This window comes from Lepidochelys kempii, chromosome 2, assembly GCF_965140285.1.
Source record: "Lepidochelys kempii isolate rLepKem1 chromosome 2, rLepKem1.hap1, whole genome shotgun sequence".
Lineage (NCBI taxonomy): Eukaryota > Metazoa > Chordata > Testudines > Cheloniidae > Lepidochelys > Lepidochelys kempii.
In genome coordinates, this window is record NC_136381.1 from 234,738,293 (window position 1) to 234,750,627 (window position 12,335).

The 12,335-nt window shown below is 49.4% G+C and overlaps 1 protein-coding gene across 1 annotated transcript; it reads left to right on the forward strand.

The window, feature by feature from the left end:
• The first annotated feature begins 10,010 nt into the window (after positions 1–10,010).
• Positions 10,011–11,364, forward strand: PTF1A (pancreas associated transcription factor 1a). Its single transcript, XM_073329572.1, has 2 exons — positions 10,011–10,660; positions 11,116–11,364. Exons 1-2 carry the CDS (start codon positions 10,024–10,026, stop codon positions 11,316–11,318), a joined length of 840 nt encoding a protein of 279 aa, XP_073185673.1. The 5' UTR covers positions 10,011–10,023; the 3' UTR covers positions 11,319–11,364.
• The last annotated feature ends 971 nt before the right edge of the window (positions 11,365–12,335 follow it).

Below are 12,335 nucleotides of genomic sequence, written 5' to 3' on the forward strand. Positions count from 1 at the left end.
AGTCATTTAATTCCAAGTAACATTCAGTACAAATTATTAATACAAGTTAAAGTATTCTTCATTTTATTTATCTATTTTGGAACACAGCAAAATGGACATTTTACTGCTAAGATATATGACTATAATGTTCTGGGACAATATGAAACGAAGGCAATTATGATGTGCTGTGTGGTGCCTTTAATGCGCAGGCCTACGCTAGGGGGCAGTGTCTAGCCGTACCTCCCCGGGGGACATGCTCGGCCAGCTGCTTTTTGTACCACCCACTAAAAGAGTACAGAGTGCAGTGCAGAGTATACTTCCTCCTGCTTATCTGGCCAGCTCCCCTGGCTAATATTTAAATATTGAGAGGGTGGTATAGCTCTGCTTCTTCCACTATCTGCCACTTTTGGGATAGCTAGCAGTGTACTCCAGCGGGGGCTAGAAGGAAACAGAACTGTTACCTGACTCCTCTTTGTGTGTGTGTGGGGGGGGGGAGGTACAAGGAAGGGAGGAAAAGCACTTTGGGTTCTCCCCACCTACCTTTTGCACCTGCAAAGGGCCAGGCACAGTCCTGGCTATATGCATTGCAGTTCTGAGTCAGACCTGGCAGCTCCCGCAAAAGATTATGCATTGCTTATATAAGGATAACTATGGTGGTGTAGTTTATGTCTGGGAAAGAGGTCGTTTTGGAAGCTCATTTTGGATTGGAGAGCTGGAGTAAGTAGCATCTGATGAAGTGAGCTGTAGCTCAGGAAAGCTCATGCTCAAATAAATTGGTTAGTCTCTAAGGTGCCACAAGTACTCCTTTTCTTTTTGCGAATACAGACTAACACGGCTGTTACTCTGAAACAAAAACCCTGGAATCCCTATATGGGGATATAGATAGGCTAGACACTAATTATATTCGGCAGAAGAATGGATATAAAAACCCTGTCCGCAACCAGACCAGCAAACACAGACCCATGAAAATCAAACGGCTGAGGATGGCACACATTCTGCTGACCTTTGAGGACCTTGCTGCCCTTTGACATCGTCCATGTTTCCTTTATTTTTGTGCAGCTCCCGGTTCAGGTTGGAGCACTTTAAAACCAGTGATCCAGGGAATTATTTCCTTTTACACTTTGCAAAGTGAGAGCGGAGTATGGCCTTTGAAGTGTAGGCGAGGCGGGTGTTTGGAGTCATTCCCATGCTGTAGTGATGGGTCTGGTCTGCCCTTTGCCTTGGAAGTCCAGCTAGTTAAGGGCGTGTAACTTGTTTATTATAATAGGCTTCTGGCTGATACTTTATAAACAAGTTTGCAGCGGTTAAGTGTGGAGCGAGCCTCAACTCTGACCGGGAAAGCTGTTTCACGCCGCTCTGCTTGGCCTAGGGGATTTCATTCCCCTGGCACAGAGGCACTGCATCTGTTCATGTGTTGAACCCTAACGCTGTGACGCGGTGCCAGGGCAGAGGGGAGCGAGTCCTCCTCAGAGGAGCACAAAGGGAGGTGAGAGAGGGGAAACTACGACAAGAAAAACAGAAAATCCGCCCTGCCAGACCCTCTGGAGACATGAGCGGCCGCGCTGCGTGGGGAGGATGGAGGAGTCAGCTCACCAGTCTGTGCCATGGCCAGTGAGGGTGGGCACGTGCGCAGGGCATGTCCCTGTGGCAGAGAGACAGGGATTGCTTAAATATGGTTTGAAGTGGCCATGGGACCCACCCAAAATCTGCACCTGAACCCAGGTTTTGCTCGGGGCCGCTTGGCTCCAGTGGGCTGCACCAAAAGGCGCCGGTGCCAGCGAGCCCTGAACTTCTTGGAGGTGATTGAAAACTGGAGCTGAACCGTGCAGCTTGGGCCACCTCTCGTTTTAAACCAGCTCGAGCAGCGCTTCGTGCCGGCCTGGTGCACGAGCGCCGCCTCTCCTCCCAGCAAGCCGGGCGCTTTCAGGCGACCGAGGTTAGCTGTGGGGAGCGGGGCTCTGGGCCACCGCAGAGACGGCACGTCAGAGGCCGCGCTGCGCTCCGCGCTCTGGAGAGGAGCGCGCTCCCCAGCCGCCAGCGGACTCCGGTTTGGCTGGGGAGCCGGCGGTGCAAGCGGCCGGGCAGGCAGAAATTGTGAAAGACAAGTAAGGCCGGAAAATGGGACAACGAAGCTTAACAGTCAGGTGAGAGGGAGTCAGCAGGACAGAGCTCCTCGCGGGGCACACGCGGGGTGCAGTAAACGGGCCCACAGAAGACAGGGAATCTTGTGCCCGGTGGGATCCTTTCTGTCTCTGCACTGACTGACCGCTCCAGTCTGGAGGTCAGCCAGAGAGCGCAGCTCCTCTGGGCTGCTGCCCTCCCCAGTGGCTTTCTGCTCCCTGACTTCGGCTACCCCCGGCTTCATCGACCATTGGGGAACTTTCTGGGCATGCTCAGTGGAGACTCACCCACCCTCCAAGCCCGTCCTAGGAAGCCAATTGCCAGAGTGGGCAGGATGAAGCCAGGACCTGTAATGAAGCCAGGGCCGGTTCAAAATGCCTAATTCAGTTTCCAATGGTAGGAAGGCAGGAGTTTTCCACCTCAGGCCTAGGGGTTTGTGCAGTGCAGCCCAGGGTACCTGTAGAGCTTCCAGGGGCCAATAGCTGAGAGGAGACTTTCTGTTGGCTCAGGCTCTAAAACAGTGTGGTCGATCTTGCCATTCGGCCAATGTTTCTCAACAGTGGGTCCTGGCCTGCAGGGGGATCAGGAAAGGCAATGGGGCATGTAGGGGTTGCTAGGCATTGAACATTTTATTAGTCTAAAGCAAAGAAAATCTACCTCCCCATTCCCAACACACTCTTATCCTTCATGGTCAGGTATTCTCCACCAACCTCTCAAGACACACAAAGTTATGTAGGTTTCTCATTGTGATCACTGATACATTTTTCACTCTTATTTCCATAGTGCATGTAGGGGGGGGGTCACAACATTTTTTGACTGTGGTTAAGGGGTTGCCAACCTGAGAAGGTTGAGAAACACTGCTGTAGGTCCTTCATTAGCTCTAGGATAAGGAGGGCTTGTAGTTGCATGTTTGAAATCATGCTATGCAGCAGAAAGCTGAAAATAAAAAACAATACCCTACCGTGCACCCATTGTCTTATAATTTCTTCAGCAGTCGCTGATCACAAAACAGTGCTGCCTTGGTAGGCCCCCAGGAATGGATATGGTGACAAGGTGGAATAGTTCTTTGGCCCTCAATAAATGCAGCTCTCAAAGCTCCAAGCCTGTCACCAATCTGGGCCACAGGGGATATTGCCTAATTTAAACACAGCAAATGCTTGTATTTCCATGATGACATTGTTTCAGGATTACTGTAGCCATGGAGCAATAATTAGGCCTCATTTTGTTCTCCATTCAAATCACCTGTTGACTTGGAAGGGACTAGAATTGGGCCCTTACTATGACTAATGCATCAAACCTCCACTTGTTCCTGGATTCTCAGGGGCATGTAGTTTATATACAACATTTTTGGATTTAGAGCAGAATATTTACTTTGCTGAAAGTGGTCACTCCAGGGTGTGGGACTTGCCCGCAGGGGTTCATACTGCCGGGTTTGCAGTCCTTCCTCACAGCTCCCTCTCCAAACAATTGGAGTGTGGTTTGCCAGTGAATAAGACACTAAACTATAAAATAAAATGCCCAACTAATTCAAATATTGAAACAGCCACGTTTGCAACAGACAGGACTTGCCCAGGGGAATTCCAATGTTTAAGACTGGGTGTTGCTTGTTCACTGCTTTAAAAAGTTACACTTGCACCATATCTGGAGCAATCTGAGATATGTGCTAGGGTCACATGTCCCCACCTGTCTAAGATTGCTCCCTAAATCCTAAAGTGGATAGGTTAATTTTATTCATCTTCAAATGTAAATGAAAAATGACGGAATGCTTTGCCTATAAAACATCACTGAATTAGTCCCTTCCCCAGTTATCTTCAGCATAATGACTGGCATCAGTCACACAGTACAAAAAAATCATAATTGCGTCCGCGGCATCATACTTGATTCAAAGACCCCTGGGATCTGATTTGATGTCAAAAAATCTCACGCACTGTTTCAAGCAATCACATCTTCTCATCTTTGATATACAGGAGCTATAGTGACATAATCTAACGGGGGAGTATTTTAAATTCCAGGTGTCACGTTTAAATTGAGGGTTCTCCTACAGGATGAGCCTAAGCACACCCGGTACCCCTATCACTTCGGCTGCTCTTCGCATTTCGGACATGCCCGGTACTCTACTAATTCCAATATTTCCAAGCCCTGCGGAGCATTCAGTTTCCGAAGTGTCCGCAGTGCCTTTCCCCCTCTCTCATCTCCGCAGCAGTTCTGCTGTCCCGCTGACCGACATACCTTGTGCACACTTACTGCTGCGTCCTGCAAGCCCTGACACTCACTGTGCCCCTATGCCTCCCCACCCCGTTAGCCGCAGTCCCCACGGCTCATTTCCAGCGCTGTCAGACTTTGCCACGCGCCCAGCCCCCCCCTTCCCCGCCCAGGTGCAGAACAGCCTGGCACACTGCAGGCCGTGAACACTTCCGAGGAATACATGGACGTTTCAGCAGCTAGGTGGCTACGGCGAGACACGAACCTGCCGGAGCGCCGCAGCTCCCACCACAGAAGGAGGAATAGAGAGAGGAGAATGAGGCGAGGGCTTTTCGCCCGCTGATGTAGCCAATCCAAAATGCCAGGCAGAGTAGTGGCGCCTCTCTCCGAGCACCGATAGGCTGAGCATTTCGCTGCTGCCGGGGCCACGGCAATGTCAGAACTTCAATCAAATGCTACCGGAGCCCAAGCGCTAACAAACACGAGGCCATGGTACGATGCTGTTCCAAAGCCTAGCCTAAAACGGGGTATTTGGGAGGAGTCCGGACAGGGCACATAGACTTTGAGTCCCCCCGGAGTCTCTCAGCCATTGGTCAGAATTAGTCTGACCAGACAACATGGTTCCTATTTCAGCCTTTCACATCTCCGTGGCTGAAGTTTTGGTGCTTAGCTGTAGCGCAAATATCTCACCTATAAACTCCTGCGCATTAAGGCGAGAGACTCCAGGAGGACATACGGTGTCAGAGGTTTCTGGGTGAAGTGTCTTTGTCTTTGGGTGGACTTGCTGATTTTCAGGTCTTGAGACCATCCATACTGGGTCCTACCAAAGCTCCATCTAGCCAGTATCCTGTCTTCCATAGTGGCCAATGCCAGGAGCCCCAGAGGGAATGAACAGAACAGGTAATCATCAAGTGATCCATCCCCTGTCCCCCATTCACAGCTTCTGGCAAACAGAGCCTAGGGGCACCATCCCTGCCCAGCCTGGCTAATCACCATTGATGGACCTATCCTCCATGAACTTATCTAGTTCTTTTTTGAACTCTGTTATTGCCTTGGCCTTCACAACATCCTCTGGCAAGGAGTTCCACAGATTGACCATGCTTTGTGTGAGGAAGTATTTCCTTTTGCTTGTTTTAAACCTGCTGCCTATTAATTTCATTTGGTGACCCCTAGTTCTTGGTCTTGCTAGATCTTTCTACAAGGACTGACCCTGCATCTGGCCACACTGCAGTGAGTTCAGGACCTGAGCACCTAGAGGTAGCAAAGGTCATGCTAGGTCACTTGTATGTCCCCTTGATCCGGGGCCCAGACAGCATTTGCCCCTTCTGACTCCTGTACCTTGTGAAGCTAAGTTTGTAACACCAACCAGGCAAACAGTATTTTACAGATAACAGGGGGAAAAAACGTATTCTAGCAATCAGTAGGGCTCTTCTTGTCAATGGGCCGGTACTTGTTCACTGCCATTGTATTTTCGTTATTCCTGAATGAGGCCACGAAGTACAAGTCTGATTATAATAATTTATTATGTTTACTTTTCAGGAGTTCAAACAACTTTCATAGTTGCACAAGTGAAGGACATCGCACTAAACCTTTGGCTTTCTATCTGATGAACCTTGGAATGACAGGGCACAGTTTCTTATGAATAATTATACCTCCATGAGTCTTTCCATTAGCCAACAGTTGTAAATGGGAAGGCAAGAGATAATTGAATAGTACCTATAAAGCAACTCGGATGAAGGTAAGATTATAAAGCGATCTCCCTTTCATTCAGCTGGTAGAACCAGTAATTAATTATAGTGAGCTAATCAGCACAGAGACTTCCCTTTTCCAAGCAAGGAATTAGGCCTGCATTTGATACTGCTAGGAATTCACTTTGCAGGAGGCTGTTACTGTATCTTATAGCCTCTTATATTCCTTAATCGTGACATCTTTTCTTCGGTCTCTTCCACAGCGGCATCCACCTGGTGATCTTGAAACGGCCAGCAAAGATTATTTGAGAACATTTCATAAATGTATTTATTTAGGGCCAGATGAAACCCTCTAGAATTTCTTCCCACTACCTGGCTGCTGCCAAAGCCAATACACTTGACACGAAAACAAGGTGCAGTAGTGAAAAAATCAGAAGCCTCTCTTTATCCCAGAATCATGTCTCTCGGCAATTCATCAGCAATCCGGGCACTAGGAGGTAACATCCCAGGGCCTGGATGCTCTTGCATATTACAGCGTGATTTCAGAGACTGGGAACAATTGCTGCACCTTTATCTCTCGGGCTCAGTGGCTCTTACTGCACCAGATTTCCAACGATTCAGCAAATTCATTAATATTTCTCAATGGCTTGGGGTTCTAGCTGAGCATGTCTTGTGTGGCGGCGCTGGGGCCTTGTCTACACTGGCGCTTTACAGCGCTGAAACTTGCAGCGCTCAGGGGGGTGTTTTTTCACACCCCTTGAGCGAGAAAGTTGCAGCGCTGTAAATTGCCGGTGTAGACAAGCTCTGAGATGTAAAATCACCTCTCCTGCAATAATTGTGCCGGCAGGCCTGTGCACCTCCCGTTTTATTAGCACTAGGAACATTGAGAAGGCAGAAAAGTGTCTATTTTGTCCTTCTCCGGGCAGAGGCGGAGGGTGAAAGCCTGGCCCCACTGAAGTCAAGGGGCGTTTTGCCCCATTGGGTTTTCATCCTGTTTCCCACCCCTCCCGCACTGTGAACACGAAGACTAACAACATAACACTTAATTAAATGAATGAGGACGAACCCTACAGTGTCATGCTGGCTGGGATTTGGCACCTCTTTGCCACTCACCCCGTGCAGCTTCCAGCAAGGTCCCAAAGTTTCCTTTATCACGTCAGGAAGCCTGACCACCAGACAGCCGGGCGAGCTCCCTCCCCGGTGTTCCGAGCAGGGGCCCAGCCAGGTCATGAGAACTGGGGGACGCTGCTGTTCTTTGGAGGCTGGCTGGGGAGAGACGCCTCTGCTGATCACGGCGTGACCCTTGGGGCGGCTGCCAGAGAAACTGATTGACCAGAGGGCTGTCGCTGATTGATGAAGATCCCGCTGCTTTTAGCTCTTCGATCCTGGCAGTACCGCTGCATTCACTCGGGCCACTGCTTTACAAAGGAGGAAGGTTTTTCTAAATCTAACGGGCCAGGCTGGGTTTAGGGCTCTCTCTTCTCCCCAAGCAGTTAATTCGAGGTCATATTTGTAGGACAAGGTCACATGCAAGTGTGCTGCAGAAGGTGTGCTCCTGTTAACGCTGCTCGCCTACCTCTGCCTTGCAGCTTTCCTTTCGTCCGAGGCAGCCATTCCAGCGTGCATAGGGTTATGTTTTACTCATCGTGGTCTTAATCCTCCTGTCCATGAGCTTCTTCCCTTTTCCCCCGCAAAGAGCCAGGAGGAGGAACAGTTACTATAGGAAACTCCCTTCTAACTGCTATTGTATGAGTATTAATTCTTCTCTGAAAGTACATAATTCCTGCCTACTAGAGCCACTGGGGTAAAGCTAGTCTGAGCTGTTTTTAATATAATATAAAGCTTTATATGTTTTTACATTTCATACGGAATGAAAACAAATCTATGGGCAAAATACCTCTCAAATAGTTTCAAGTTTCAGCCTTTATCTGGTGAGAGGAATCCCTCTGAAGGGACTCTTTCTACGTGGATCGAAAAATAGACCCAAATCTTCCCAGTTCCTTCGAGCTGGGCTTCCCCCAGCACACTACTGCCTGCCCCTCAGCATAACAAATGGGGGTTATTTTCAGCGTCCCACAGGGGCTGTTTCATTCCTGTTCATGTTTCTAAATAAAACCTACCGAACTAAAACGTGGATCTTATTCTTTTCTTTTACACGTCGGCGTGGTTAGTCCAAAAACAGGACTTCCCAAGAAATAGCTCTGACAAAGGCCTTTGTTCACTACTATGAGACACATTTTACTCTTATGTTATCCAAATTTTGTTAAATGCTTTGAAGTCCAGTCATTTATTATTTTTCCTGTCTTGCTTTGCTGATATAGGAAGGATATGTTTCCATTTTTGTTTTGATCTGTGCAAATGCTCAGTAATACATTGGAAAGTGAATTTCGATAAACCTCAACAGACTCTGCTGAGCAAAATATTGCAGTGTTAATCACAGAGATAATCTTTCCCTAATCTGATGTGTAATCCATTTTACCCCAGTGAGAATTTTTAACACTGTAATCAATTAGAGTCAGCTAGAGAATTATTAACAGAACCTCGGCAAAACGAGTGCTTTCTGAGTCAGAGGAGCAGTGGAGTGGGGAGGGGGGAAGTAAAATCCGATATGTTTAAAATCGATACACAGCCAAACGCAAGAAGTTGATGTAATTTATTTTGATGTTAGAGCGTCTTAATTTCAAACGCCAATAAAATAATAAAATAGCACTCAAGGAATCCATCAACCATATGCCTGCTTTTAAAATAACTCTTAAAACGGCTTAAACTCACAGATTTTCTGAATAAATGGTGTTACTACTTAAATACACGGTGGAAAAATATTTAAGTGACTAGACAAAGACAGCAAGTATCAAGGAATGAAATATACCTCTTTGGAAGGCATACTTCGCGTCTGTAGATTTTGCGAATGTGATCTGTGTAAGTTAATGCTCCATTTCAAAAGTGTTTGATAAAGAAATAAAGATACTTAGGGATGGCATCCACCTGCTGTTCAGCACCTTGTGTAGTTAAAAAGTCTCCAGCGAAGCAGATACTGTTCAAAATCTAGAATGACATGGTCACATTCTATAACAGAAGAAATGGAAAGACATTGCTTTAATTAACTTTCCAAGAGCACCCTAAAGAAAGACAGCAGCAAAATGCTTTGTGACAGTCCCAGGGGATGTAAATATCGAAACTCTCAGTCTCAGCAGAGGCTGAGCGCACAGTGCCTTAGGCTTCGTGCTCTCTAGGGCAGGTATAATCACCTTCCTCATCAGAGACTGAAGAATTGTATCTTGCTAAGTGGCGCTCATCAAAGCCATGTTAGGGTCCACGATCTCTAAGACGGGGGGAATCTACAGCGTGGCGACAAACCAGCCTTGCTGTTTCCCTTTCAGGTTGCTGAGTGTTGCGTTATAGGTAAATAGCACAGAGACTGGAAGGGCCACCAAGGGTGTCCTGCCCGCAGCCCCGGTGATCTGGGGCAGATACAATCACCCAGAGCTGCTACTGCATTTCATCACCTCTTCCCCAACTCGGCCTGCATGCGCCCTGAGCAGGGGTGAGGGCAAACACCTGAAGGTGCCATAGCAGCGCCAGGTAGAGCTGGGGCAGCAGCTGGGGCAGCGCCCCGCCACCCCCCGAGCCTGGCCCGGGCCCCGCCTCTCCCCTCCTCGCTCAGGAGCTTTCTAGGTGTATGCGCCCTCCCCGCGCCCGAGTCTCTCCCTCGCCGGCTCGCTCTGATTGGCTGGCGCTGTTGGTTAATGGCACGCGCCTGTGGATGTAGTTATAAGAATCCTCGCGTGCCAGCCCTCAGCTCCAGCAAGTCCCCAGCCGCCTCCCCAGAGAGAGGCAGAGGCGCCGGGGCAGGGCAGCGCCCGCAGCCGCAGCCGGCGCCGCAGTTGCAGGGACGGGGGCCGCAGCAGCGGAGGGCGGCTCGCCGGGAGCAGCAGGGGCGAGTGGCTCCGGAGCAGCAGGAGGCTCCTCGCGGCTGCGTCCCCGGGCGGCAGCGGGCTGCAGCCGCCCCAGCGTGCCCGGGCCGGGGCGCAGCATGGAGACGGTGCTGCTGGAGCATTTCCCCGGGGGCCTGGACTCCTTCTCCTCGCCCCCCTACTTCGACGAGGAGGATTTCTTCACGGACCAGTCCTCCCGCGACCCCCTGGAGGCGGACGAGTTCCTGGAGCAGGACGTGGACTTCCTGAGCCACCAGCTCCAGGAGTATTACCGGGACGGGGGGCAGGGCCCGGGGGGCTACTGCTGCGAGGCGGCGGCCGCCGCGGCCAACTTCTCCTCCTCCTCCTCCCCGTCCTCGCCCAGCGTCCCCTACGAGTGCTGCGGGGCGGCGGCCTCCGAGCTGCTGTCCGCGGGGGGCAGGCTCCAGGCGCTGAGCTCCGCCAAGCGGCGCCGGCGGGTGCGCTCCGAGGCCGAGCTGCAGCAGCTGAGGCAGGCGGCCAACGTGCGGGAGCGCCGGAGGATGCAGTCCATCAACGACGCCTTCGAGGGGCTGAGGTCCCACATCCCCACGCTGCCCTACGAGAAGCGGCTCTCCAAGGTGGACACCCTGCGCCTGGCCATTGGCTACATCAACTTCCTGAGCGAGCTGGTGCAGTCGGACCTGCCCCTGCGGAGCGCCAGCAGCCAGAGCCCCAGCCAGCCCAAGAAAGTCATCATCTGCCACAGGGGCACAAGTAAGTGGGCAGCACAGACACAGGCGCCCAGGGCCAAACTGCTCCCTGGCGTAACTCCACTGGCTTCCCTGGAGTTACCCCAGGGCTGGGTTTACACCTCCCCAGACACACACAAAGACAGGCTCTCAGAGGCGCGCACACAGCGCGTTCTCCTTTGAGCCGTTGGTCTGAAGGAATGTGCACCTTGCCTGATGTCACTACTTCTCTCCGAGCGCAAGACTGCAGCTTGGATAGAGAGGGGCACCTTGTAGAGGGTTTGAGACCCTCCACAGCGAGGCTGATCGGTAGAAGAGGGAGGAACCTGGTATTTTCTAAGCATGTCACACGGTCCTGTAATGCTTATACATGTAGCTGGGTTACCTGCATCACTGAAAAGGCCAAGAGCAAAGAGAAGGGGACTGGTTCCCACTGGTATATAGCAAAATATTTATTTTCCTACTGCTCTCTTTTTCCAGGATCACCTTCTCCAAGCGACCCTGATTACGGACTGCCTCCTCTTGCTGGGCACTCTCTGTCATGGACTGATGAAAAGCAACTTAAGGAACAAAACATAATTAGAACAGCTAAAGTGTGGACCCCTGAAGATCCCAGAAAACTAAACAACAAATCTTCTCTAAACAACATAGAAAACGAACCTCCATTTGATTTTGTATCATGAATCGTGAATATTTTGACTGTAAATGCAAACATGACACCAGTGTATATTTGTATGTAAAAACCTATATTTTAAACGTAATTTAAAATTCAAAATCTAATGGCAATCAATGCTTTTATTTATCTATTTATTATCAAGTAGAGTTAATTCGGTGGTATTGTCTATTTGTATGTATAATTTATATAATTTATCCTGATTTTAAAATATGCAATAGTTTTATTCCACCAGCACCTTTCTATAAAACTGTTCGGGAAACACTTCCAGAATATGAAAATAATTTATTACCACATGTGGACTATTTCTATGTTTGTTAATAATAAACTCTGATTAAACATTCTAAGGCAGTTTATTTTGTGGGACTTTGATGCTAAAACTATCAGACAATATAACAGTGAACTCAAAGAATAAAAAGTTGGAAGTTTCAGCTACATCACAGTCAAGTTACCTTGTAGAAGCCAAATAAGAGCGGTGGTGTTTAAAGGGGCACTTCCTAAAAAGAGGGATTTAGAGTTCAGGAATAGTTCCAGGCTGGTTACTTGGTTCAAACAATGGCAGCATTATATTGTATCCGTACCATTGCCTCTGCACCAGGGATGACTAGCGTTCAGCATAAGGAGCGTTTCTGAGGGCTGATCTTACATCGGTGGAAGGCATCATCTTCCTTTTCACTCCACCCTCTTTAGACATGCCCTCCTTAAGTGTTTTAAAGTCATGGCTTTGTCCAGTTCCATTCCCCTCTGCTTTTTTACAATGACACGGATCTGGTTGTGGTTTCCACCACCAAGAACGAGGCTGCTAGTGCAACACCAGCTTCTCACGAATCACTTTAAACTAAACTGAGTTCAGAACTAATCCACCGACAGCCACCTGACAGCATCCCAGATAACTTCTGGGAAACAACCTGGTTAGGCTGCACTTAGCTCAGCACAGCTCCAACGCTGCTGGTCTCAGCAAAATGCATTTGGCACCTCTTCAACAAACAAAGCCCCAAGAAGGAAGAGGACAAGGGAGCAGCCCTAT